Source organism: Tenrec ecaudatus, chromosome 4 (genome assembly GCF_050624435.1).
Source record: "Tenrec ecaudatus isolate mTenEca1 chromosome 4, mTenEca1.hap1, whole genome shotgun sequence".
Taxonomy (NCBI): domain Eukaryota; kingdom Metazoa; phylum Chordata; class Mammalia; order Afrosoricida; family Tenrecidae; genus Tenrec; species Tenrec ecaudatus.
In genome coordinates this window covers 2786822-2814816 of record NC_134533.1, presented here as the reverse complement: position 1 = coordinate 2814816, position 27995 = coordinate 2786822, and the positions used below count along the sequence as shown (strand labels likewise).

The window sequence follows — 27995 nt, the reverse complement described above, 5'->3', positions numbered from 1 at the left end:
CCCTCTGGAGTTCACGGAGCCCAGTGGTCTCCCATCTGTGGGAAGAAATGACAGCAAGCTCATCGACCAAAGCTGGGTCACGGGAACATATCACCCTAGCTGATTGACATGTTCAGGTTGAAGCTGAGGGAGATCAACCCGTGTTCCTGGAGCTGAAGGATGGCTGGGCCCGTCCTGCCCGGATTGGGAGGTCAGTTGGACCAATGGACGCAATCAACACTGGTGACCCACGGCCCGACAGGTGACTGGTCGGCGCCAAGAACACCAGAAGGAAGCAAAGGGTGCTAGAGAAAGACAGACCAGAGGAGGGATCGGAAGGGGCTCTGAATGAGACTTGCTCCTGGACACGGAGGAGCTGCCGGGAAAGGGAAGAGACACAGGAACAGAAGTGCTGAACAGAAGTTGTCCACAGGAAGCCCGCCTGAGAAGCCGGCTTTGCCAGCTTTAGGCAAAACAGCGCGAGCACAGCCCATCCACTAGTGCAGAACTAGAAGGAACGGAAGGCAGCCCCACATGGGCCTCTGTCCGGTATCGAGTGATGGAGTGGCATGCGGAGTGACACAGGCAGCATGTAGCCGGGACAGAAGTGGCACAGTCACTGCACCAAAATAATCTGTTGACACGCAACCACTCAGAGAGGAGGCGACCGGCCAAGGGCCGATCAGAGTTTTGACAGAAGTCCACGGTGCGCGGAAGGCATTCGGGAAGACTCCATCGGCCGGATCAACAATTGAAATGGCCCTCCAGGGAACCAGTTGACACTGGCTGGTGTGGGCCCCGGGATCCTGACGACATGCATATAAGGGGCGCTGGATGATGGGTGGGTGTCTGTAAATCCTAGTACATGCTGAACATTTTTTGACACGTTAACCACAAAAATGACATTTTAAAGAGTACCAACAATAGTACTTCAAAAACAAACAGCAGCCACAAAAAATGGTCACAGTACAATACGTGTGGGGCCTTGGGCCTGCGGGTGAGCTTTTGGAAGTGATGCCAGTGTTGCTGCCGCTGGGCTGTTAGGTTCACAAGTTAGGGTCTTAAGAGCAACAAGCGACCTTTCTGAGAGTAGGATGCAGCCTTGTGTGGAACACAGAACAAAAGGAGAAATACATAAATTAGATTTTAATAAAACTAGAGGCTTCCCCCCCCCCCCCCCCCCGGGAGACACTGGAGAATGAAAAGCCAAGTCCCTTGAGCGCAGTTCACCTTGAGGCCCTTGTTTCTGCCCTGGGGCAGCGTGGCCAGCCTAGGAAAGCCCAAGCCACACCCACCGCCATCAAACGCACAGAATGGCCTCTAGGAGTTTCCAAGATAACTTGGTGAAAAGAGAAAAAGCCCCCCCCCTTCCTCCCAAGGAGCAGCTGGTGGTTTCAAACCACTGAACTTATGGGTGACAGCCCGCAGCATCACCACTATGCCAGTAGGGCACCTTGGCAAGGCCTGGTCCCGAGCCATGGGGTCAAGCTGGTGCTTAGGCATTGCGGTGGAGGTGTGGGGTGGTTGGCATTCCCTGTTCAGTGAGCTAACTCTGGCTATTGTGCGCTTACAGCCTTTCTCAAGCTGCAAGAAAGAAGGAGAAATTCAAGCCTCCCGGCAGGACGTGGAAGGGTTCTGTGGGCCAAATAGCTAACGGCGCAGGAAGCATCCACAGGAGACGGAAGGAGTGTGCGGCTCAGTGCACCCTGATGGCGCTGGAGATCAAGGTATGTCCACTTGTTGCATCTGTGACCGCTTGACACGTGATGTGAACAACGTGGCCTCAGGCCTGGAGGAGGCCTCATTGGCCAAAAGCTAAGCACCCCTGAAGGTACGTTTCAGTACCCCCTCTCTCCTCTGCCCTCCTCTCTACCCACCCAGCCCCGTCTGGGGAACCTTGAGTCCTGGGTCAGCAGTCCCCTCCCACATATTAACCCAAATGAAATGAGAGATTAAAAGCCTGTACGTGAGTGAATGTGCCCAGCCGTTTCACCACGGGGCCCAGGATGAGGCCCCGGAGCCTCCGGCAGGTCTCCTTCCACAGTCAAGCGGCTGAATGGGCCACGGCTGGCCACGCGATCTGCTCCGCTGCTCTGCAATGCAGAAAGTCTGAACCATGATTTGTGGGGCTCCGTGCACGATTCTCAAGTGCCTTTTGCTAAATGAAGGAAGCCAGATGCCCACACTTGATGTGAGATGATTCCATTTGTGGGACGTTCTGGAAGCGGAGCAAGGACAGGGACAGAAACCAGACTGGTGGTTGCGGCGAGTGAGGGGCTGGGGGGCTGGCTACAGAAGGGCCTCCCGGGGGAGTGTTTGGAGCTCTAAGACACCACGCTGGTGGGCATGTCAAAGAGTGAGCTGCACTGAACACACAGTAACAAGGCGTCCATCACCTCGACAGCTATTGGAGGACCCCGGGATAGTAAGCAGACGGGGACAAGCAAATGCACCCCCGCCCCAAGCATGTGGCAAGAGGGAACCCATCCCCAAAGCAGAGCAGCTCACGGCCTTCATGTCCATCTTGACGCTCAGGGACCCCTGGGGCAGAGGGGACGTGCCTCCTAGGACTTACAGCCAGGGCCATGACCTTTACGGAAATGGACCTCCTGCGAGTTTCTCTTGCAAGTTTGTAAACCGAAGATCCGGGAGAAGCTTGAACATTGAGTCCTCATCCTGCCTGTCTCCTTCAAGGCCCCTCGTTAAGGTTTTACAGTTTCCCCTGGAGGTCTTGTGCGTCCTTTAGGCGTCTCCCTTCAGGTCTGTGGGCATTGTTGAGTGTGAGAACCTTGAGAAGCCGCGCGGGACATGCCAGGAACAGACCGTAATCTTGAAGAACACATGGCGAGAACTTGTTGGGCCAATTGTCAGTACTGATTACAAAGTGGTTGGTGGTCACGAAGGCTCTTAGAGCCAACGCAAGGAGGGTCACGTCAGCCACCAGACAGGAAGGGGCATCCAGAAATGTCCTCCCTCCCACACAGCCATCTCTGCATGGGGAAGGGTGTGGACTGGTCAGTTAAAAAACACACAGCACAATCTAAAGAAGAATGTGGCATCAGGATTGGAAGAGGGACATCCATCTTCCAAAGTTCAGGGACAGTTGGCCAGTTGTGGACAAGAGGAATGCAGTGGAGTGACCCCTGCCTCACACCGTCCACCAGAAAGCCCATTTTCGGTACTCCAGGGCATTAGAGACGTCCTGATTTTAAGCAGTCAAAATCCATAGGCCGTTCTGTCCTTGGAAGATCGGAGCTGTGTCTCCATAGCTGCTGGGTAAAGCAGGGTCGACTTCCAGAGCCCACGAACCAGCTCACACGGAGGTTGGTGTTGCGAGCCCACCCCAGGGCCCGCCTGCTTCTTGAAGGTCACAGCTTTGGGGATGGTCACTGCTGCTGCAGTCAGCTCGGTGGCAAGGGGCTTGGTTTCGCCCACGGACACGGTGCCCTGGAGTAGCGAAGCACAAGGCCCACCAGCCCTGCTCCCCTGTAAGGAGCGACAGTCTGGGAGACCGCATGAGTGGGCATCGACCGGGCTGCTGGGGGGTTGCTCTCCGTTTGCCTCAAGTGCCCGAGTGGCTGGTTCATCTGTCACGTCCAAGATGTTCTGACCTGGACTTGGTTCTGGAATGGAAATGCGGCCGATGCTGAGGCGCAGGGCAACCCCTGCCCGGACAGTGGGCAGCAGACAGCAAGCCCACCACCTCAGAGGAATCCACGTGGGCCGGGCGCCGCTGCGGCCCTGCGACTGGAGAATGTAAATACAGCTCCGGAGCATGCAGCCCCTGGGGGCCGGGGGCCGGCGGCCAGCAGGAAACGGCTCAGACATGACTTAGCTGCACCTGGGAGCCGGGCCCCGAGTGAGGAGTTCTGGCCCCAGGACGGACTTGGAAGAGCGGACGTGGCTGGAGCGTGGGAGTGGGCCCAGGTTCAGGCCCGAGATCCCGTCCCCTCTCTGAGTCCTCTCTACATTGCCAAGCTGCCAAGTGAAAGGGCTGAGGTTCCCGCTCAGGACTGGGACCCGTGGAGGGATGTGGAGCCGAGAGGGGGCAGGATGGTGGCAGGGACTGCCCACGGGAGCCTCCCACACCTGGGTTCCAGTGGAGCGAGGGCTGCCTGAGCCAAGGAAGGCCCACTGAGCAGTTGGGAATTACAGGGGCTGGGCCAGGTTGCACCTTCCAATGAGCCAGGGGTCTCCGCAAGCTTGTCAGTACCCCAGCGCACACAGGTAGGCGCTCGGAGGTGTGCACATGCAGGGAGAAACACAGCGGGTCCACGTGTGGTGAGAGCCATGTCCATGGGCGGCCATCAGGCCCACAGCGCCCAGGGCAGAGGCCCTGGGTAGGAGACACACAGCCCCTCCCTGGCCGGGAGTGCCACTTTCCCACAGAGCCCAGCCCGGCTGCCCATACACGTTCTGGGCAGAACAAAACGATTCTGTTTTCTAGGAAAATGGGAAGGTCAGCACTGCCTCTGGCATGGTGACCGCCCAGCTGGGGCCACTGGCTGCCAAGGACATCCCCACACCCACCGGACAGGACCCAAGCCTGGCTGTGCTGCCATGGGGCATGGTCAGCAATCGTGGCCCGGAGACAAGCCGGAAGGAGACGCTGGCGTTGCTTTGACCCACGCCACTGAGTGCTCACTTGCCTGAATTAGAACAGGAAATGTCCCCTGCAACCCCTACTCACCCCTGGTGTCTGGCCTAGGTCCGGGAAGCAGCCTCCTGCCCTGCAGAGGGTAGTGTTCAAGGCCTCCATCCATGAGAGTCCACCCCTAACCCCTTCTTGTTCACTCAGCCCCCACCCGTCACTCAGCCGTGGGTACCCCCCCCATCTCATCACCCTCTCGTTATCACTGTTGCAGGAGGCTCCAGCCCGTTTCCAGAAGGCAAACCGGCTCTGGGGTCCCAGTGGGAGCTGCCTGCCTCAACATCTCTACCCCGGGCTCTAAGGTAAGTCCCTCGCCGCAAGCCTCACTTGGTACTTTGTCTGCAGGAGATCTGTCAGGGCCCCGCGTGGGAACCACCACCATCTCTTGAGTCCTTGAGGTGCCCCTGGGGAAGCCCTTGGGCTCCAGGTATTTTGGGGGCCCAGGTGCTGCGACTCCCAGAGCCAGGACTAATCCGCCATTTCACTCGTCCCACTCCATCCAGAAATGGCCCCTCTTGGCGGCCTCCCAAAGCCCTGTGGACGTAAGCCTGGGCTGAGCGCCCCCAGGGCTTTGGGCAGCTGCGGCTGAGCTGGGCTTGCCTGCGTGACATTGCGGCTGTGCCAGCTGCTGTGCCGGGCCCCTGGCGGCCCCGCCACCTGCGTCTCCACGCAGAATCAAGAATTGGGGGACACAGACAGGAGTCGGTTCCCACAGCAGCTGCCAGGCCTGGAGGGGGGACATACTCACAGCTGTACCCAGTTCCTTCCCGGAAAATACCTTGCTGAGTGGACACCTGTTGTTTGTGGCAGCCCTGCTAGCCCCCCACCTCTGGGAACCGTCTCCTGACACTGGGACACTGCCCCCGCTTTCTGCCTGCAGGGCCTGCTGGAGCCTGTACATGTCTAAGGGGGCTCCTGTCCTGGTGGGGTTCAGCTGGGGATGCTGGCTGAAAGCCACCTGCCCCCCTTCCCAGAACACTGCTGCCCGCCCGAAGAGAATGTGGTCCCGGGGGCCAGCGGAGGGGCGTGAGAGCGCCGAGCTCCAGGGGAAGAGGGGTGGGATCCTGGAGCCTCGGGTGCTGTTGTGTCAGGAACAGCTGTCTCCACATGCTCCAGCCGTGACACCCTCTTCCCGCCTAATGGAGCCTTGACTTGGGGTTTTAACATTGGGGGGACACAGCGTGCCAACCATGCACTCACACTGGGAACTGAGGGGCGGACCTCCGTGTCAGTTATAGCCAAAGACCGTGTGACCTGGGCGCGCTGTCCCTGACAGTGGCACCAAGGCTGCTGGGGCCCCATGGAGAGGCCTGTTCCGAGGAAGGCCAACTCTTGGGCTGGCACCATGCAAACCCCACCTCCCCAAATTCGCAGTGGGGAGACCCCCCACCCACTGTGTAGTGTGAGCCTGTGTGTTCCACCATCCTGGAGCAGTATCTGAGATCACCTGCACCGCACCTATCCTGTAGAGGCACAGGCGGCTGTGGGTGCCCGAGCATCTCCCTGAGGCACTCCTACCCCCACCTCACCCACCCCCATCTCATAGCAGGACCTGTGGTCAGTGCTGCAGCGCATGGGGCTGCCTGAGCAGCACAGGCACCCACTCCACACAAGCCCCCCACCCCTGCCCAGGTCTCTAGGACACAGGTCGAGGGGGGCCGGCTCCCCACCTCCACCCGACACCAGCTCTGGCAGAGCAGATCCAGAGGCATCTGAGCCAGGCCCCTCTAGGTTGAGCTTACAGGATGTTCCCCAGAAAGGCCGGGGTGGGAGGAAGTTCCTGGATGAAGACCATCAGAAATCAGCCTGGAATCTCCAGGAGAAATTACAGAGCCAGGGAAAAATGTCTCTCATCTAATTAAGCGTGATCTCTTCACCTTGCTCACAGCACCGCCATCCGTGCCAGCGCCTCACTCCGCGAACTAATCAGCGCAGTTAGCACGGGACAGATGTTCCCGGGATGTCTACTGGGGAAATGAGTTACAGGCCTGGTCCTCCACATCCGGCTCTAGGCCCTGGCTACCAGATCCAGACATCTGCTCGAGGCCCCACCCCCAGGCCCCGAGGGTGCAGGCTTGAGAATGCAGGTCCCTTCCCAGGCCACCTCCCAGCCCAGCGGGGCCCCAGTGGCCCCTCCAGCAGGAGCCTGGACATGGTCAGAGCCACCCCAGAGCCTTCATGTCGGAATGATTTGAACAGTTGCTGTCAAAAGCCATTATCTCAGCCCGGTGTCCCACCCCTACCCCGTGCCTTCTGGCTGGGCGGGGCCGCGGGGCCCACCCTGCACAGCAGGACTCAAAGCTGTGGTCTCCCCGCCAGCGCACGCACCCATGGCTGGGAGAGAGCCCCTGCTTTGGAGGACCAAGCTTGCAATGGGGGAGGGGGGCATGTGCCATGTGACTGCCTGTTGTGTCCACTGGGCATCCAGTGTAGTCCCCACGTGGTGACATAAGGGACGCAGGGTAATTCTTAGGAAATAACCTTGTTCAGGGCACCGAGTGGCCGTGGCACATGCCTCGGCCGGTGGTAGGGATTGAGACCCCGCCGCGAGTGCCCGGCACCTGAACAAGCTCCCCCGGGCCCTTGCTTCCCAGCAGACCTCAGGGGCAGGGTGGAACCCAGAGCACTACCAGATCCCCAAATCAACACACACAGCAAAGGCATAGCCAGGAAGTTTCCAGAAACTTAATCTTAACTCAGTTGCAAACCAGGGATTCCACGTTCTCTTCCCATGGCCTTCGAGAATCAAGGCTCTCAAAGGAGCTTTGCATATGTCAGAAGCACTGTTACCCTGTGACCTTCCTTAGAAGCGTGTTGAAGGATGACCTTCATTCAGCTGGGAGAGGAGGCCTCTGGGAAAGGGCTGATGGGGACACTTTTGAACGATTACCATGATGGGCCCCGACTTGAGCAGCCTGCGGACACCGCTGAGAGACGGAGGCCCAGGTGGGTGTGTGATGGCAAAAGTGAGCACAAAGCCACATACACCCAGAAGCACAGTCTTTCCCGTTTGACTTCTAAATTGGAGCTTGTTTGTTTTCATGCTTTGAAATGTGTGGAGCCGTCCATAGGAACTGAGGGGCTGTAACTTGCCTCCAGTCACCAATGGCCCGGCCTTCCACAGACGGATGGGTACACGCAGTGTTTCCATGATGATTTCTATGGAATTCTGTCGCTCCAGCGTGTATGTCCTTCACCGCGGAGTCTCCGGTGTCAGGAAAAGGAGTGTCTCAGGAGAACCCTAGGTTCTACCGCAGGAAACGAGCAAATGAGCAAGAGACACCCGGAGCCCTGGCACGAGGAAACGGTGGCGAGCAGAGTCCACCGGACTGGAAAACCAGTGAGCATCAACGGCAGCAAAGAACCCAGTCCCCAAAAGGAGCACGTGCCAGCTCATGGCGGAGGGATGTTCCCCCCCCCCCCCCGCCAGGGGTGGTAATGCAAGGGGCCTCCGAACAGCCTGGACTGTGCAGTTTGAAACTACACTGCCCGGGAATGGTCCTCAAAGTGGGGTGCTGCTGTAAGGTCACCGTGGGACAGAATGAGAGCCAAGGCACACACATATCTGTGTCACTGGTGAACAGAAAGGCCCCAGGAATGGATGGAAGACCAACCGGAAGTTTTCAACACGCTCGATGGAGCACTCGATGTGACGCATGCCCTTGCCCTCTTCGAGGAAGCTGTGCGCCAGGCTCGCACCCCTTCCCACTAGACCCCCTTGGTCTGTGTGCCGAGCCAGTCCTCCAAGAAGGGGACTGTGAGAGGGAAGGAGCCATCAGGACTGGGGGGCAGACTTGCTAACCACCCAGGGTTTGCAGAGGACATGACCTACTTGCTGAAAGTGAGGAGGAGTTGGAAGCACTTGCTGATGAAGCTCCGGGATTGCATCTCAGAAGTCAACGAAAAGCAACCCTCAGACCTGGCCCCATGGGTGAGTGTGTCCCGCCCGACACAAGGTGGGAGCGGTGTGTGTCTCGTCCTGCCTGGCCCCAAGGCCCCAAGGCGAAGTCACAGAACTTAGCTCAGTCAATCAGTGAACTAAATCCAAGGGTGCTGAACCCATTCTTAGACAGACAAAACAAGAAATGCATTCGGACCTTGGTTTTAGTCATCGATTGGCGAGATGCACCCAATGGCACCAACCAGAAGAAAGCGGCTGGACTTGGCCGACATTGAACACACTCCCGTCGTGGAGGCCTTACCCAGAAAGGGCAACGATAACCAGCAAGATTGAAAACTGGAAACCAGACACAAGATAACGTTGGGACTTGAGTTCAAAAATGGAAGGACAAAATGGCCAAGTTCAAACGGGCAAAGGGCCTGGAACGGCCCTCTCTCCTCCGATACCCGCGTGGCAACCCAAAGGAGCTCACGAAAAGCTGGCTCCCACCATTGCACCAAGCCGAAGCCTACCGCCGGCCAGTCGGCTCACCTTCATGGTGACTTCTATGTTGGGCTCCCGGACCGGGCAGCCTCCCACTTCTATCACCAAGGCTCCTGCCCTTGGGGACTCCAGGAAGAGGCAGGCCAGAAGCCTGGGTGTGGAGCCCCTCACACCCACTTGGCTCAAAAGCAAACGACATTGACTGGAGTGTCAACTCCATGACCACCCTGCATCCAGGGCAGAGCTGCCTGCCCTGTAGCGGTTCCAAGGCTGATTCCTTTCGTGGGACACACTGCCACATTGCCTTCCCAGCGAGAGGCCCCTCAGCGGGAGCTCTTGAGTACTTCATGGTGACACTGATGGCTTCCATGTCCCTATCAGCTCAAGTAAAGGAGATAACGACGTGCTGCGAAATATGAAGACACTGGAGCACTCCCTCGTCTGCTGCTGGTGAGAACAAGAGCTGATCCCACCGCTGAAAAATGCTGGTGTTGCTTTAAAAAGTTAAACATAGAATTACCATATGACCCAGAAATTCCATTCCTAAGTCTATACCCCAAAGAAATGTAAACAGGGATTCAAACAGATACGTGTACGCTAATGGTCATGGCAGCATTTGTCGCAGTAGCAAAGAGCTCAAGAAACCCAAGTGTCTAACACACGAGTGCCTGATCCAATCAAGAAAACGTGCTCGGGACAGACATGACCGGGTGGGCACGCATGCTGTGTGCGTGGATGCCGTCCTGCATCGCAACACGGGGAGCTGAGCGGACTAGGGCCCAGAGGGCAAGTAGCGTGTGACCCCGGGCAGGAACGGTCTGGAGTAAACACGGAGCAGAAACAGGAAGCAGTGCAGTGGTTATCAGGAGCTGCATGGGGAGGCATTTCTTAAAAAATACACATAAATTAATGTATCGCTGTGTATCTATACTTTTAAAAGACCTAGTGGGCTTAATGGTCATAAAAAAGGGAAATAAATTTAAAAGCCAACAAATTATCTTTAAAACTGAAAGCGTGTTTTGTAGGGCTTAGCCGAGAATGGCATTCCTTTGCCAGTAAGATTAAATCCTGAGCTGTGACAAGCATGCATCACAAGTGTTTACTCAGAGTGGGTAACCTAGAGAGGCAACGGAGTCCATCCCCGAGAGTTTACTGGGCAGCTTAGTTCCTCGTGTTTCCAATTAATTTATCGGGGTGGGGGGTGGAATGCTGGTGATTTAAAAATGAACATGATGCAGAAATGTTGCAAACAAACTAACCCATCAAACATCCATCGTGTCGACAACTTGGGTGAGATGCACGCCTGTTTTGGGGAATGTGGATTGCCTTGATGAAATAGATCGTTCAAGAACTAGAGAAACCCTTGTGATCGAAACAACCCATCAGCCCTAACCGGGGCTCAGCACTGACATTGGCAGAGAGGCTCAGTTGTTTGTGAGCAATGTCAGGTTGAATGGAAGCGGGTGGGTGACAAGTCCGCACAAGCCACCGTATAGTCTTGGCTGTACAACCCCAAAACTCAGGGCACATGAGCACACGAATCAGAGCAGGCGGCCTGGGAGATGTCGCCGGTGAGAAGGGGATGGGGTGAAAAAGACGGGGCGGAAAAGACCCACATGGGGCCCAGCAGACGTGGAGATCTTGCTCTTTGCAAAGTGGCTGAACAGGACGTTCCCGCGCACAGGTGAAGCTCACAGAGGAAGGCGTCTGTCGGTCGCAGTGACTGTGCAAAGGCCGGGAGAGAATGTTACTTTTATCTTCCACCCGAAAGAACCGGTGAGGAAAACTATTGGGACATCCAGCTGTGATGTTGAATAATTTTATGGGGCACGCAGGAGCCTGGTTTCGTAGTGGGTTTGTGCACTGGGCTGATGGAGACCAGGTGAGGCCCTCCTCCCAGACAGGTGTTCGTCCCTGGGGAGAAACCCGAGAGCCGATCCATGTTCTATCATTTCCAGAGGTGGCGAAGTGACAAAGCCAAACTCGCGCTGGAGCCAGTGGGGAAAAGCAAGGTTCCGGGAATGGATAGCGCACCAGAACCATTGCCCAGTCTGAGCCACTCCAAGCCCCCGGGCTTCATTGAGAAGGGCACTGGCTGTCACTCGTCACCCACCCCACATGGATGATCCGGGTTGAGAGCAGAAAATACCTGGGAGCACGTTGACTTGCCAGTGACCACAAACAGTGGGCTCTGTTTCAAAGAATGGGCTGTCCAGAACACAGAATTGTCTGGACACAAGCAACCCCAGCTGGGCTTCAGGCAGCTCCGTGGTGTACAGTCAGTCAGGAGTGGCAGAGCCTGGTGGTGTCGTGGGCTGGGCATCAGGCGGCCGAATGCAGAGGGGTGTGTGGCTGTCATCTCTGACCGTGCCCGTTCAAAGTGTGTGCTGAGCACACAATCCTGGGAGCGGTGGCATTGCGGTTGGAGGGATCGCGTTAACAATAGAGTAGCGCACGTGGGCGGCCCGCCGTGCTTGCCCGAACCGGAGAGCACCTGATGTGCTTTCTGTTTGGCTGATGTCCGTGGACTCCCAATGGGTGAATCCCGGGACTAAGTGGATGAATGGCTCCTCACGGGTAGACCAGGGAGGTGGCGAGGCGGGGGCTAATACTGAGTAAGGAGAGGAGCCGCCCACTTGCAACGATGGCACCGCTCTTGATGAGGCTGAACTATGGCGTGGTGTGAGTTGCATGCCAAATAACTGGCGGGACAGTGCAGCACTTTGCTGATGAACATCGAAGACCACAGCCTCAGTGTGGCTCACAACTCGCGCTCAAGGAAGCAGGACTCCTTGTGTCGCAGGGAAGAATGTTCAAAGTGCCAAAGCGTGCCAGCCAAACAAGGAGGAAGTGCAGGAGAATGTTGCTTAGCAATGCGGATGGCAGGTCTTCCATCAACCAAAGAGCCCTTGTAACAGGGCATGGCACTCACAGAAACAGCGGGGCAAAGAAGCCAGCCATCCGGGAGAGGGACTGACACCGTGCATGCCACCGTGTGTCAAGCCCAGTCAATGACAACTGAGCTCGGCGCAGCATTAGCTAGTGTTACTGTGAGTTGGTGCAAACTTGACCCACATTAGCAAAATCAAGTACAAGTTGAAAGTGAGGAAGATAAAGACAGTATGCCTCTGAGGATGGATCCGACCTGACTGTAGAGACCCTTTCGTCCATATAGGCTTAGTGCCCGACTATAGGCGAGAGGCACTGGGACGACATCGGGCGTCGGACATGAAGTGTGAGTAAACAGAAGACACGAGGCATTCCCTGGAAACCGGGCAGACGATGGTCAGGGGTGGTCTGAGGACGCACACTGTCTAGGATTGTGATGAGATGTGCAAAGACTTGGATGGAGTTAGGAAAAGCCAAACGCGGGAGAGTGTGCTTAGTGGTTCCCGAGTGGAAAGAGCTGCAAGGCGCTTTCGGCTTGTGTTTGAAAACAGACGTGGAATGGTGTAGACAGCAGCATCGGACGGAGGAAGACGGGTGGCACACACAGGGCCCGCTCCATGCCCACAAGGAAATCTAATTACGACACCCCCCCCGTCAGTGTTATTTAGCCACCAGCCCCCACAGCTACTCATGAAGAAGCCAGAGGCATTCAGCCAGCCCCATCAGTTTGAACTTGGTTAAATATGCACCCAAGTCCCGTGGGCCCTTGTTGGTGACCGGAGAACAGAAGTAGAAAAACCCAGATAAAAAGATCACTACTTGTAAAGTCCAGTCCCGGTGACCGACACTACGCTGGCATTGCAGGAGAGCAGTTTCCAAGCCCAAGGACTGCGTGGTAAGGACGTTCTCTCACGGCACACACCACGAGGGACCAGAGCCACTGTGATGGCTTCTGGAACATCAGCAGTGACTCAAGCAAAAGGTCATTAGCGAGAACAGGAAGGAAGGCGAGGCACGTCAGTGGCTAAAGGGACGGGAAGGCATGACGAAACTAGAACCGAACATTGCAGAGGGCAGAGTATTACGCGACATGCGCAGAGGCTGGAGGGAAACCAGCTCAAGGAAAGGGCACGCCGGCAGGCACGGGGAGAAAATGCCAGGTTTGAGGCAGAATCCTGTGCTGGAAACGTCCCGGGAAGATGGAAGGGATTAAGTCACTTGGTCAAGAAGAACTGGGGACAGTCAGCTGATATTGAAGGAACGGTCCAAGGTCCTTTGAAGCAGTTCGCGGCGTGGGGTAGGGGGGAAATCAGAATCCTAGGGTCCATGTGATTCCAGTGGAAATAGTTGAGCAAGCTGGAAGGCTCCCTGTTGGTGCCGCTTCAAGGAAATGCAAGCCAATAATACACTGAAGAGATTCATGACTGTCACACATAAAGCATTGCTGACGGCCCCTCGACAGTGAATTCACCAGAGCGTCTTCAGGGCAGTTCCAGGAGTTGTGAGTGACATACATCGCTGATCGCAGACAGGGACACGTGTTGCTGCACTCAGGAACATGCAAAGTAGTTTAATTCTGAATTGGTGCAAGAACACCAATTGCAGACCACTTCATTTTGCTCGCGTACACGAGGATGGATCAGGAGGGAGTGGTTGAGGCAGAACAAGGGGATTCAGCCTGGCTGGAAATCAGGCAAGATGGATCCCCAAGGGCGTAGGGGTCCTTTCACCAGACTGAAGACCCCCATGGCCCCTAGTGTGTGCAGATAGTCACACAGCTCCAGAGGGAGCCAGAGGCTGAGAAACCACAGACAGTGGGACTGGGCTTTAGGCTCGCCCTTAACTGCAGCCCTCACCTACGAACACCGAGTTCTCAGCCAGCGCGCTGCTTGGGATTTGCTGCCATGCCGGCATCATTGAGGTTATGGGTTATGGGCAGACTGGTGACAGAATCCGGTGGCTTGGGGTTGTCACAAGAAACAGCATTAAAGGTCTCAAAACAAGCAGCCACCTAAGTGAGGAGTCAACTTAGTCCACGTGGAAGAAGCGCACCAGCCATTGCGAACCAAGGGCCGCCATTTGCAAAGTCCCAGTGACAGCTTAAACGCTGGACGCTGGTTTGCAGAAGGCTGCGGGTGACCGCCGAAACCCACGGTCACTCGGCAGGGTCCGCACAGAGATTGTCCCCCGAGAGCCCCCTCTGACCAGGGTTCGGTGCGGGAAGAGCAAGGGGCCAGGCTGCTGTGGTTGCAATGCAGCAACTCCCTCATTGGATCTCCCCGCTGACTCCTTTCTAAGTTGCTTTCTTCTTCCCCAGGGAGGAGGCCTCCCTCTGTTTGGTGGGTCATTGTTTGTTCTTGTTTTTACACTGCATGGTTTTGTGTACGTGGAATCCCGGGCAGGTAAACTGGTCCAGGCAGAGCCTGGTTACTAATCACCCAGGAGCCTGGCCGGGGGGTGGGGTGGGGTGGGGGGGCTGGGGAGCGAATGCTCTGAAAGGGACTCGGGATGACTGAGCGTTTTTCTCTCACAGTTGCCCTGGTGACGTGAATGGATGGAGAAGAGCCTGTGGGAAGGGAGCTTTGGGGACCTTCATTGGCGGATGGGGTGCAACTCAAGGTAAGGAAACATCTGGGAAAACCTAATTCCTGGAACTTGGAATGTACCGAGCATGAGTCATGAAGAATGAGCGAGAAGGCGTGAAGATGAGTATCGTGGCATTCATGAGCTCAATGGACAGGATTGGCCCCGTTTTTGACCAGTCATTGTGTGCCGTGCCGGCCTGACACAGTCTGCAGGGAGAGCGTGGCACTCAACTTCCAAAGCCAATCTTGGAGCGGCGCGGTCTGTGATAGGGTTACGACGGCCCCCCGGCAACACAACTAGACCTCAGATCTGCCCCAGCCACCAAGGCTAGTGATGGAGACATTGAGGCGAGTCTTGAGCTGGAGTGACACCCTGTAACCACAGTATCAGAGGACAGGCAGTTCAAGGCAGTGCAGCCCCAGAACTGGATCCCGCTCAGAAGGGAAAAGTGCATTACAGGCCAGGCTATCAGCCGACTACGTGGTCACGCCGACGGCCGAGGCGATAGGAGGGCTGTTGCACATTCAGTTACTGGGGCTTATCTCTGTCCAGCTCGCAGTTCTTCTTAAGGAATTCCTCCCGAGCATGTGGGGCAAAGGGCTGTGGTACGTGACTCACAAAGGATTTTTTTTGTTTTGTTTGGGGGTGGGGGTGCAAAAACCCCTCATGTGTCCAGAGAAGGGATGGAAACGCTAAGGTGAACGATGCACGGTGCTCACAGCTAGTGGGACGGCAGAGCCGAGCTCCTCCACGGGGCCAAGCCTGCCATGCCACCGTAGACTGTCTCATGCCCCTGCCTCCTTGATTGGTTCAGACCACTGGCCTTCAGCTGGACAGCTGGCACTGCATCCCGGGTGGCCCCGGCCCTTCTGAAGGTGCCCAGTACCCTTTGCCCAGCACTGTGGTTTGCAGGTTCGGACATATTTCCCCACCTGCCTTGGCGGGAACAAAGCCTCCCCTCTGATGGTCCAGTGTTCCTCACCTGGGCTGCCCCCAGGAAGTATTGGCCACCTCTGGACGCATCACTGGTGGTCCTAACTGGCAGCGGACCAACAGTGCCGCCTGGCATCAGTTGGGTACGGGTCTGGGGCACTCTCAACTTGCCGCGGCGCACAGGGAAGCGTGCTGCCAGGACACTGACCTGCCAGGTCCCCAGCATCCCCAGTGCGACCATGGGATGGAGACCTGCTCCCCGCAGTGGATGTTGCTGGAGCAGCAATACCGGGAAGGCCAGTTCAGACGGCCTGGGGCAAGGCAGCCTTGGGGACACGTGGCCCGGTGGCGTGACCTGGGACTGGTAACATACCTATTCCTGGAATGTGTCTCGGAGTATCCTGCGTGCCGGGTCACAGGCTCTGGGTTGTTTTGGAAAATGGGCAAGCCAGGCTACACGAACCGCTTTAGGACGGACACCGTGCCTGCGTGCACGCAGCAGACTGCATGAGCTTGTTAGGATGCTGTCATAGGACAGAGTGATCCCAGCAGCCTCAGAGAGTTCCCTGCATGTTGTTGATGACCCCCAGTGGGGGCTGCGTGGCCCCTCACTTGCCACCCCTGCCTGGGAGCCATGGGGCTTCCGTGGCTGCCGTGCACAAGGGGACCACCAAGGCCGGCCGGCCTTCCTGGGTGCTGGCGGGCAGCTGGTGTTCGCCCGAGACGTCCTCGCTAGGAATCCACCCAGCCCTCTGACGGGGAACCTGAGAGTTCTACTCCTGCCCTTTGGCCGTGTTACTGAGGGAGGGGAGCGAGTGGCCCAGGAGGGCGTGCATGATGACCCTGTGTGCTTGGGAGCCACAGTCACCCCCGTGGTCATCGTGTGTGTGCCCTTCAGTGGCCCCCATGGCACAGTGGGTTGGTAAAGACAAGGCAGGCGGCCCGCATACCTCCTGGCCCGCGGGGACTGACTGAATAGGGCATGGTGTCTAATTGTTGCCTTTGTGTGGCTGTTCCGGTAGACACAGAGGACAAAGCACAGAGCAGATTCTGGTTCCTGGGTGAGGGCGAGGGTCAGGAGAGGCAGAGAGACGGCATCAGTGAGGCTGCATGCCAGGGGTGGCTTGGTCACACGGGCAGGCCAGGAGCCAGGGGCAGAGCTGGGCGATGGAGCCGCGGGTTGTAGAGGCACGCAGCAGGCTGCGCTGTGTCCCGAGTGGATTTGACAGACAGATGCAATCGGTGGGCCGGGAGGGGCGTCGGAGCAGGTCCTAATGGCACATAAGTAACCGGAGGGCTTCAAGAATTTCGCGCATCAACTCTGTGTCTGTGAACTCCCTGAGGCCGCCTCCTCACCCACCACACACAGGTGTGTCCCGGTCACTTGTGTCCACAATACGTGTGTAGCTGCATGTGTGTAAACAAGACCAGGTTCTACAGACCTCACATGGCCAGTTCTTAGGCCCATGGGAAGTTCACAAACAACGATCATGGTTTTTATGCTTGGAACAAAGGAAATCTTCTTTTAAAATTTAAAAAATAGATTCCAAAGACCACATCCTCTCCCTATAAGCCTGAAAATTAGAAATAAGAAAATAACGGCTTAAAAAAAAGGTATTTACTGATGAAAAACCAAGCGTAGTTTCTCTCTAGTCTATGGTGAACAGAGAAAATAGACACACTGATTCTGGGTCACCCAGAAGGCAGCAGAAAAGAAAGCAGCCAAAGCCATGATGAGAGGAAAATTTATAGTCCTGAAGGTGCCTTCAGAAGAAGGACTTTAAATAAATGCACCGAGTCTTCTTATTTAATTGGTTCTGATTAAGTAACTTCTTAAGGAATAAACCAAATTAAATTAGCCATGAAGAGGGAATTAATAAATATAAAAGTCAAAGTTAATGAATAGAAAATAAAAGTAGCCTGAAGATGGTCATTTAAGACAACTTGTAATAAAAATAAAATAGATTAAATCCCTCATCTTGATTAAAGAAAGGTTGGGGCGGGGAGCAAATATTTAAAAAACTCGGGCCAGGAGGGTGATATTTGCAGGAGGACGTAAAATAGTAAAAGGATAATTAGGGGCTGTGAGCAGGGACAAAATTGAAAACGCAGACTCAGAGGAACCAGTAGTAAACAAGGGATCTTCCCCAAGACGCTGTAAAGTTCTGAGAACAAACTACCAGTGCAAAGATGATACCGGGATTAGAGACTGCCTGTAAAGGGAGCACCAGGCCCGGTGGATTTACAGCCCCGGCTCTGCTTCGCCAGCCATTAAAGAAAAGATGTTGTTCTTCAAAGGGAGCCAGGAGGTGGGAGCAGGCCCCCCCCCCCTCTCCCCTTCTGTAAACATTCTTTGTTCCTGCACGCCTGCCTGCACGGTGGAGGCGGCCACCATTCCTGGGACCTGATGGCAGGGGTGCTGCCCCTGGTCAGCACCAGCAAAGGCGGCTCACCGGCCCAAATGGCGCCATTAGACCTCGGCACAGTACTGATGCCTTTCTGCTGTGGAACAAACAGCTCAGCTGCCGAAGCTGGCATCCCAGCGAGAGAGAGCCTCCTGCCCTGCTCCCGGGGGCGCTGTGCGGGCCCGTTAGCACCCGCACCTCGAGTTGGGTCGGGATGGCCTCTGCCCTCTCCAGAGAGTCTGTGCCCCTAACCCGCCCCCGCAGCACGCATTCCCGCGTCTTCAAGGGCCTCTGGCATTCTCTTGCCGCTGACGGGCAGCTTTAAAAATACATATTCCTTATCTCTGCAGCAGGGCCCTACAGCAGATGCTTGCCATTCCCGCGTGCTCATGAGATGCACTCCTGCCCCCCGGGGGGGCCAGGGCAGTTCTGTTTTTGGCCATGGAACATTTTTGTCATCCCTGCCCCTGGGAAAGGGCTGTGCTGGTGTCTAATGGCCTCGGAATCCGGGTGCCTGTCTGCAGGGGCCCAGTGGGATAAGCTCGGACTTAGCCAGCCAACGCAGGCTGACAGGCTGCTGCCGCCTCTCTGTGCCCCCCTCCTCCCTCCGCCGTCACCCTTGCCTCCATCCCTACCCCAGGCTGATGCATGCGTTTGGGAGGGCGGTCTCTGGCTTCTTTAGACAGCCTTCATTTCAGGCTCCCCCAGATTCAAGCTGGGAGGCGGTTGCTGGGGCTTTCCCTGACCAGCCCTGAAGAAGCTGGGCGCTTTGGGGAGAGACTCACACCCTGGGAAACCTTATGGGCAAGCAGCCGCCTCTGCCCTTCGTGTTGCAAGGAGTCAGGGTGGACGCGCAGCCAGTGGGCACCCCTCGGGGGTGAGTGTCCGTTGTGGACACCACCATTTAAAACTGTCCCCAGGTGGGTGGTCACTGGAGCTGGCCACTCGGAATAAAGCACTGTCAACATCCACATGGGCTGGTTTTGCCTGGGCCCCTGCCTCTTGCGCGGTGGCAGGGCTGACCCTTCAGCCGTGGACACACCGCTTCCCACCGGGGCCGTGCCAGAGTGGCTGTTGACAGTGGGGAGCAGCCAGGGGTCCATCAAACCGTGGTACATTTCTGTGTTTCTAAATGGTGGCTTCTCCATGCTGGGACTCCACCCACAGGGGAAACCATTCCTGCCGCCTCCAGCCACGAGGGAGCAGCCCGTCCCTGCACAGCGATGCCAGCGGAAGCTCTGGGTGGTAGCAGCCCTGGGTGGTTTGGTTGCTGGCCATTGGCCGTCTGTCACAGTGCGGCTGTGTTTGAAGACCCCTCACAGGTGCGGGCTCAGCCTGTTGTGTTGTCAATCGGTCCTGAGAGGTGCCGCCTTTGTATTCTGAGTCTCTGCTTTGTCTGTCCACCCTTTCGACGCCCATTTTCCCCTCCCGTCCAGCTTTGCAGGGGGTGGGGGGGTGTCCTGGTATTCCAGCTGAGCCCTCCGGCCCCAGGCCCGTGCATCCCTCTGCAGGTTAGCGTTGTAGGCGATAACACCCTTGCTGTCTAAGATTTCTCTCTGGTGGCAGGCGGACACTGGGTCACTCCCAGGTTAAGAAGACCCTTATACTGCTTGCATCTTGGGGGCAGGTGGGGTACAGATGTTCACAGGAGGAGCGGGTCTTCATTTCCATGCCCAGCTATCAGGCTCCCAGGCCACTTGTGCCTTGAATCGCTGACGTCTTCTAAGATGTCTTAAACAGTAGAGCTTATGGGAAACTTTCCCTCGCTGGCCGCCTGACCCCTTCACACCCTAACCCCAGGCTGCTGTGTCTTCTCTGTCTTTGACCCTGATCGCTCTGAGGGGATGTCCTCTATCAGTTGTATTGATCTCATGAATCAGTTTCTGAATTCTACCCCTACTTAAAAATGAGAAATCAGGAAAGTCAGCTCAGGCTTGTGCGCTTCTCAGCGCGAGGTGGGCACACATCCATCCTAGCAGCTGCCGCTTTGCGGGGGGGAGCGGGAGTGGGGGCCGTTCCTCCTTAGTTTGCTGCTGCAGTGAGCTGCTTCGCAGCCCGCACAATGATGGGGGACACCCCGAACTCGAGAAATGGGAGATTGACCATCTTTTCACTGGACAAGACTTGGGGCCCAGCTGCCCAGGTGGAAAGCATGGCTGTGGCCGGAGGAGGAGATGGTACGGGAGCGAGTAGACACATGTAGCTTCCTGAGGTGGCTTGGAGAAGAGAGGCTCCAGGACCATAGCCTGCCCGCCCGGGCCTCTGTGCCACCGCCACACACCTTCACCTGCTCCCTGCCAGGCAGGAGGAGGCCAGGGGAACAGGATGGGAAAGGCAGGAACAACTGGGTGGGTAACCAAGAGCCTGTGAGGGAAGCTTCTCATGCAGGGACTCTGTCCTTCCCGCCCTCCCTCTCTCCTGCATCCTAGGGAGCCAGTTGCACATCTCGGGTCCCCATGCGTGCATGTGGGGCAGAGGGCGGGGCACGAGAGGCAACCCGACAGAAGTTCCCAGGTGCAATCAGAGCCAGTTGCACGAGGCTCTGGCGTAATCAGTGACTAAGAACGGCACGCATTTACCTTCCGCACTTGAGCAGAGAGCCCTCGGGTTCAACACGGTGCTCAGCGTCAAGCCGGCCCCAACCCACTGCAACCTCGCGCACAGCACGCAAAACCCCGCCTGGTCCTCGCAGTGCGTGGGTGCAGCCACAGCGCCGCTCCACCTCGTGGAGGGCCTGCCCCTTGGTTGCCGCCCCAAACATGAGCCCTCTGGTTCCTGGGGAAGATGACTACCTGAAAGTCTCGGTGGGACAAATACAGCCTACCACCTAACCCCAGCTGGGACACTGAACCGCCCGAGTCAGAGAAGGCCTCCGGCCCCACAGAAGGAGGGAGCGCTGGCTGGAGGGACAAGCCAGCCAAGAGAGGAGCTGGAGCCGCAGATCCACACACTTTCCCCAGAAAGTCGGCCCCTTCCTGACTGCCACCCCACCCCTACCCCCGTCACCTGGCCAGCAGGAAGGCACGGCAGGGACTCATTTCTTCACCCAATAGAGTCCCGAGTCCCTTGAGAGCTGGCTGAGTCCAGGCTTCAGGAAGGATGGGAGTGACATGGGAAACCTGCCCGGGCCGCACACAGGGACGGGCTCACTCCAAGCCGGGGTGGGGGTCTTTGGTTTGTTGTTTAAGAGAAAGCCGAGAGCCCGGGCAGAGATCAGGACCCGGCGGAGCAGGATGGCACGGAGCAGTGTGGGCTGCTGGCAGCGAAGACACCCAAGATTAAGGCCCATGGCAGCCCAGGAAGCGTGGGATTGATGATTGCACTCGGCACCAGGTGAGAAGCGTGGGGGTAGCCCCTTCGGGGTGCTGCGGAGACGCCAGTATGGGAGGGAGGCCCTCCGGGGAACCAAGGGACTTTGGCTGCTCACCGGCCGTGTCGAAGCCGTCCAGGGCGGTGTGGTCGGGCCTGTGCTCCTCGCAGGCTGCGTCGCAGGTGATCTGTGGGATGCACAGCGTCTTCTCACCCCCCGGGCTCAGCCCGTCCTCACGCTCCAGCTTGGACTTCTTCTTCTTCACCTGGAACCAACCATAGGTTGGGCCCTGAGCGGCCCGCCAGCCCTCTGCCCTCCCTGGCCCTGGGGAGCGAGCCAGGCACCTGGCTTTCCCAGGGGGAGGCAGACAGCTCGTTGGACAACAGGCAGGCAGAGCGGGAGGACCCCCTCACGAAGCCCAGGTGGGAAGGGCAAGCTCAAGGTCCCCGTCGCCACTTGGGTCCCCGCCAGCTCTGTGACCTCAGATACCCCTCCCTGCCCCGTCCCTGGTGCGCGGGCACGAACCATGACGGACTTCTTGGGCTTGGGGCTGGGGGACAGCATGGCGTGGCCACGGGCAGGCCTGCGCACGTAGATCTTCCACGTGGAGGATTCGGGGTTCTCGGCCGCGTAACATCTCCATGCCGTCTGGGGTGGACAGAGGGGCCTTAGTGCTGCGTCCGACCCCCGGGCAGAGCTGCCACTGGGTGAGGAGTAGGAGCCCGCGGCTCCAGAATCTACAGCCCCACTGCACCCCTGGCCGCTGCTCTCCCAGGATCCAGTGGGCGGGGGGCTCACCTGAATGAGGGAGGCGGCCGCTGGGATCTGCCGGTTGAAGTGCTTTTGCCTCTGTTTCTGCTGGACCTTGAGTGCGAAGCCGGAACCGAGGATGCCCTGCGGGTCGGGGTGGGGGGTTGTTACGGGGGCGGCGCTTGTTTCGGCTTGCTTTCCACCCTGCCAGGGGCTGGCCACTGTCCTTTGCCCAGGGCTGCTGGGAACCCAGGCCAGACTGGGCCTGAGGGTCAGGGTCAGGGGCGGGGAAGCCAGGTTGCCTCAGGGAGGGGGGTGTCAGTGCATACAATGTGCGCAGGCACACTGAGCCACGCAGGCAGGCAGGCAGGCACATCACCCACAGATGTGTACTTGTCATTGATTTGTTGTTTTGTTGTATATGGTTGCCTGGTTTTGCAAAAAAAGAACGTTCAACACATGACGCATCCGCAATGTGGGACATCCATACTGAGCCACACGCTACACGCATGGACCTGGGTGCCATGTGGTGGACGCAGACACGTGTGTTACACGTGAAGGACATGGACTCACACAGCTCCCGTGTGACTATACATTCCGCGTGCATGCGCACACACACTCAGGAACCAGGAACTGTCACAAAGCTTCCTGGCTGGGATGGGTGTGGCAGGCACGTGCAGAAAGCTCTTCAGGTTCCTGGATCTCAGAACCCCACCTGGGGACACGGCACCCTATAGGCAAGGGCGCCCATACCTACCGCAGGCAACGCAAAGAAGGAGATGGCAAAGACGGAGAAGCAGGAGGCGATGGTCTTTCCGATCCAGGTCTGGGGTACCTTGTCCCCATAGCCAATGGTGGTGACCGTGACCTGCAGGAAAGGGGCCAGAGGATGAGAGGGAGGCTTGCCAGAGACAGGCACCCACGGGGGTCCAGGGGCAGGAGGGCCCTTGCCTGGACCCCAGACCCTCCGGTAGGGTCGTCTGGGGGTGGAGGGTGGAGCCAGGAGACCCTAGGCCGCCTGCCCCAGAGCTGTTTGGGGCTCTACAGGGGCCATCCTGAGGGCACCACCCGGACCACCGGCATAGCCACGCGCACTGGAGCAGAGACGGGTTGACACCCCACTTCCTGCCACCGCCACCAGGACACCAGATGTCACTCAGCTTCTGAGAACAAGGCGCAGGACTCCACGGGTCACACCACCCACGGTGCCGCATGCCGGGGAGGCTGGGGAGGCTGGGGAGGCTGGCGTCACTCGAGCCCAGCCACCGTGGCCCTTCCAGCTTCCCTGGGTGCACAGTCAGCGTGTTCTGTGTCGCCTCTCTCCGTCACCTGCTGCCCAGAGGACAGGGCCACTAATTGGCAAGCCCAGGCCCCTTGGGGGTCCTGGGAGCTCGTGCCCCTATCTGTCCTTTGTTCTCTTCTGCTGAGAGGGGGTGGGATCGACAAGGAGACAAAGCTGGAGAGCAGGGCAGGCGCAGGCCCAGAAGTGACCACGGGGGTGAGGTGGTGAAGGGGAGGGACCACTGCCTTGGCCCCGACCACAGATAGCCTCTCACCCACCTGCCAGCTTCTTTCAAAGCTGGGGTCTGCCGGGCACCAAGAAGGGGCCACCCAGCCGGTGGCAGTGCCCATGGGGTGGGGGCATATGCCAACACCCACTGCAGCAGATGAGGCCCCACATTAGGCTATGCATGGTGGCTCCCAGACTGCCCTCTTCTGCGCGGCCTGGGTCACAGCTGCGGACTGCAGGGTGCATGGGGGGCTGGGGGCAGGGCCACTTCAAACGGGGAGGGGGAGCAAGTTCTCAGCAGCCACCTCCCAGAGAGCTTAGTGCACTGGGGGGGGCTGGCTCACCCACCTCTCGGGATCCCCCTTGCCTTGCCAGCCTTGGTCAACTGGGCAGGTTGCACGCTGTACTGGGTGCTGACCACAGGGAGGGTCAGCGTGAAGGTGTGACCTCCCTACCTGAATGTCACCCCACTCCGTGCAGACTGTCCCTCAGGGCGGGTTAGGCCTGGGCCCGGCCTAGCAGTCCGGGCATGAGGAAGCGAGAGTTACCGGGAGCTGCTGGGGGCTGGGCCTTGCCTCGGGTGCTGTGGGGCTTTGCAGTCCACCTTTTAAGTGCCCTCCTCTGCTCCTCCCTCAGCTCTGGTCCCTGTAAGGAGGAGCTCGAGTGGAGGCCCAGGGTCCTCAGTCCTTCCCCACTACTCATTCCAGGTGGGGCCTAGCCCGCAAGCCCTAGGCACCCATCTTCTCGGGAGACGCCCTGTCAGCAGGACTCCCGGGGTCCTGAGTGTGCCTGCCCTCCCATGGCACTGAGGAGCGGGGTTCCCTGGGAGGCTACTTCCTCTTGAGGAAGGTGTCTCCGGAGAGGAGCAATCTAGAGCTGTTCTCTACCCCAAGGGGGTGACTACAGGGATGGGTGTCTGGCCACATGGCACCAAGCTCAACCAGGCGGTGTGGGGGTGGCGGGCACAGGACAGGCCGTGTTCAGAGGCCTGTACCCATCCAGAGCAGTGTGCTAAGGGAAGGATATTTCTTATTGTCTTCCTGGGGAGGGCAGACCAGCAAGGCTTCCCCTCTGACACAGCTGCCGCCCCCGCACTCATGACAAAGTGTCACATCTGTCCAAGGACCCCATTGCTCCACCTGGAGTGACAGGGAGCTTGCTATACACTTCACCTTGAGCCCCAGGCACACATTTCCGTGTCCCCCCCCCCCACACACACACAGCTGCTGCCCTCAGAGACTGCATCACTAGGGAAACACTGGCCATAGGGGTGACGGTGGGGGGACAGTGCACATCAAAGGGACTACAAAAATGTGCGTCATTTTTTATGTTGTTCACAAATTGTTTCCTTTTACAGCTCTGTCCCCAGTAACCTCGGGTCCGGGCCGAGATACAGGTGCTTCTAGCTGCCACCAAGTCACCAGTCTTAGGGGCCCCGCTGCCTCAGTGGATTTCCCAGATGTCTACATCTCCGTTTTCTGCAAAGCAACTGGTGGGCTTCACAGGTCAGTGCACAGCCCACCACGCCTCCGGTCTCTAGCGCAGTGTCCCTGTGAGCGTGCTCTGAGGAGAGCTGCCGCCATCAGCCCTGCAGCTCACCCGGGCACAGTCGCCATATTTAAACAACACTGGTTGCCGATATCCCAGTCTCCCCACCCCCCGCCAGCCCTAGTCTGCTCCTATGTTTGGCTGAGACCCACAGAGTCAGTTTGACTGGACTTTCTACTGGGGGAATGGTCCTGGAAAGCCACAGCGGGCAGTTGGGCCCTGTCCGTCGCATTGGCCTGGGCTGCAAGGCACCAGGTGTACAGGAGGTGTGCTGATGAGTGATCTGAGGGCCCAAAGGCGCTGGCACTAGGGAAGTTGTACGGGTTGGTTCACTATGGTGCGGAGGGCAGTGCGGCTGAGTGCAGACCCCACAGGGACAAGGGGGTGGCGTGTGGAGCTGGGCACAGCCTGCAGCTGACGGCACGCAGGCCCCAGCGCCAAGGCCGCACAAAGGGGCCGTGTTCCCGGCTGCCGCCGGATGTTTGCACAGGTGTGGGGGGGTGAGCAGTGCCAGGGCAGCAGCCGGCCAGCACCCAGCACTGACAGCGCTCCTCGGCCCTGCCTGGGCTCTGCGCATGCGTGCGTGCACGCGTGCGCACGCACACACACACACTCTCTCTCTCTCTCTCTCCCCCCCCCCCCCGCTACGCTGCCACACACACCCTGTCCATTCCCACTAACACAAGGTGCCTGGTGTCAGGTGTGGTGGGGGGTGGCAGCAATGCCTGGCCACCAGGTTCAGGCACCCTGTGAGATGCCATGGCCCCTGCCCTTCGCTGGCAAATCATTCTTCCAGCTGAGCTTCCCTGTCCTCTGACCCCCTTAAGCTGTCCCATGCCCCAGGGCCTCAGGTCCCACTACCCCAGTGTGCAACACTGTTCCTTTGAAGTGCAGAGGTGAGGGCACCCATTAAGGGTCACAGGACAGGTGCCTGGCCCCAGAAGCCGGGTTGGGCACAAGCATTGCAGCCTGCACAGGATTTAGCGAAGGCTGGGGGACATGCACACACACCCTTCTTCCCCCAATTCAGGGAGTCCCCTTTTTGCCCCACTCACCACGCCCCACCACAGCGCATCTGCATAGCTGCCGAACTCCACGCGGCCCGATTCGTTGACCGCATCCTTTTCGGCCAAGTACACGAAGTACGAGGAGAAGATCAGGCCCAGGAAACCGATGTACAGGGTGGTGATCAGCTCCTGGGGTGGTGCACAGGGGGTGTTCACGTGGCCTCCGAGGGACATCCAGGTCCCACACAACCTGGTGGCCTTAGGGTGGCTGGTGGGACCCCTCCAGGGTCTTCCTGCCTAACCATCATTTCAGCTCTCCTATAGCCTTGGGTTTGGGTATTGAGGGGCATGTGCTTTGCAGCCTGACTTGGAGAGACCCACCCTGGGCATGTGCCCACTGCACCCCCATCCAGTATAAGAGAGCAAAGCCCCAGTGCGTCCATACACACGCAAGCCCCCCCCCCGCCTTTTCCCTTCCACACAGCCTCCACTCTGGACTCCCACGCCGGACCGACCTGGCGATGAATGAAGACCACAGAGCCCAGCAGCCTCCAGGTGCCACCCTGCCGGTCCACGTGCAACATGCGCAGGATTTGCAAGAAGCGGATGCCCCTGTAGGATGGCGTTCAGTGGGTGAAAGAAGTGCCCAAAGTTGGTTCCCTGTTGTTACCCTTTTCCCTCCTGCACCCACCCAGGGCCCCTTGGTTCTGTTCTACATAGCCCCTGCCCAAGCCACCCTCTGGGCTAGTGGGTAAAGGGCTGGGCCTCCGTCCCCCCCAATGGAAAGCTGCTGGCCCAAGCCTCCCTGGTTGGATGGACTAGGAGAGGGGCAGCTGAAAATCGCTGAAGCCACTACCACAGTGCACCGCCCCCGCCAAGCCCGGCCAGGAGAGGGTGCTGAGGGGGTCCTGGGGCTCTTAAGTTGGCCGACCTACCTGATGGCCGAGGTAGCAAACACTTGTCCCTTGGATCCCACACACAGGACCACCATGGAGGCCACAACCACAATGAGGTCTGTGGGGGAGAAGCCTTTGGTCACCCAGGGGCACCCTGACCACCAGGGGGATCACAGACTCTGGGGAACCCAGCGGATGCTTCCCTTTAGGCCTTCCCGCCCACCTCGGGGACAGCCTGTGGCCACACGAGCTACCTCGTGACCGAGCCGTGAGAGCCCACGCCCAGAGGGAGACTCACCGATGATGGAGATGGGCTTGCGGGCAAAGCGCAGTCGCCCCCAGATGCCCACGTACTTGCTGCGGCAGCCAGCCGACCACAGGCGCACCACATACTCTGTGCCGAAGAAGACCACCAGCACGATTTCCTGTGGGGGCAGCAGCCGCTCAGACCAGAGCACCCCCACAGCCATTCAAGCCAGAGCTCCCCATGCCTCGCTTACACTAGGGTCTGCACGGTACCCTCCAGATTTTAGACCCAAAACCTTAGAGCCAGTACCAAGTCCATGACCCCACAGGAGGCTGGAACTGCCCCTGTAATTTCTGAGACGCACCATGAAGCAGCTGGTGAGCAGCCCGGCATGTAGCCACTATGCCACCGAGGTACTCCAGCCTTCACGCCACGGAGGTCAGGGTCCCCTGCAGGCTCTGTGCAGCGGGGCACAGCAGCCCAAGTCTGCGTGGGGGGCAGGGCACATGGGCTCCGATCCCACAAAGGGGCCAATAGCATTCCGTGAAGAAGAGGTAAGGGCTCCCAGCTCAAGGCTGTGGAGACTAACTGGCAGCACGGGAGCGCTGCGAGGGCCTAGCTCAAATGTGAAGTGGCCCCAGGTGCCTCTGTGTAAGCTGATAGGGCTGCCCATCGTGTCCCCTAGCCCGTCTCTGGTGCCCCTCAGAGCCCAGGCAGGTTGGTGCTCTGAGTGTGGCCACTGCCACTGTCCCCAAACATCAACCAGGAGACACCTGTGCTCTCACTAGCTGGTGGAGAGGAAAGTTGGGGGCGGGGTGAAGGGGGGTTACACTGCTTTTATGCAGAAGGTCTTTTCCGTTGGGAAGATACAGAATCCGATTTTCAAATAAAAGAATGACA

General features: G+C 58.2%; 1 protein-coding gene and 1 long non-coding RNA gene across 4 annotated transcripts in view; one reads left to right on the top strand and one right to left on the bottom strand.

Annotated features, from left to right (window-relative positions):
• Positions 1 to 27995, bottom strand: part of KCNQ1 (potassium voltage-gated channel subfamily Q member 1) — a 181664-nt gene that overhangs the window by 106956 nt on the left and 46713 nt on the right. The window contains exons 3-10 of one of the 3 annotated variants that reach the window (XM_075545203.1): positions 27147 to 27273; positions 26888 to 26966; positions 26468 to 26564; positions 26001 to 26141; positions 22645 to 22755; positions 21936 to 22031; positions 21663 to 21785; positions 21255 to 21402 (exon numbers count right to left, since the gene is read on the bottom strand). In XM_075545203.1, the coding sequence (XP_075401318.1) occupies positions 21255 to 21402; positions 21663 to 21785; positions 21936 to 22031; positions 22645 to 22755; positions 26001 to 26141; positions 26468 to 26564; positions 26888 to 26966; positions 27147 to 27273 (922 nt within the window). The remainder of the gene's footprint in view (positions 1 to 21254; positions 21403 to 21662; positions 21786 to 21935; positions 22032 to 22644; positions 22756 to 26000; positions 26142 to 26467; positions 26565 to 26887; positions 26967 to 27146; positions 27274 to 27995) is intronic. The other 2 variants (XM_075545204.1, XM_075545205.1) reach the window with 2 other exon arrangements.
• On the top strand, positions 52 to 27995 carry LOC142444364 (uncharacterized). Its single transcript, XR_012783905.1, has 7 exons — positions 52 to 820; positions 1553 to 1706; positions 4845 to 4932; positions 14437 to 14522; positions 21016 to 21160; positions 24755 to 24902; positions 26437 to 27995. It is a non-coding gene; the product is annotated as an uncharacterized LOC142444364 (long non-coding RNA).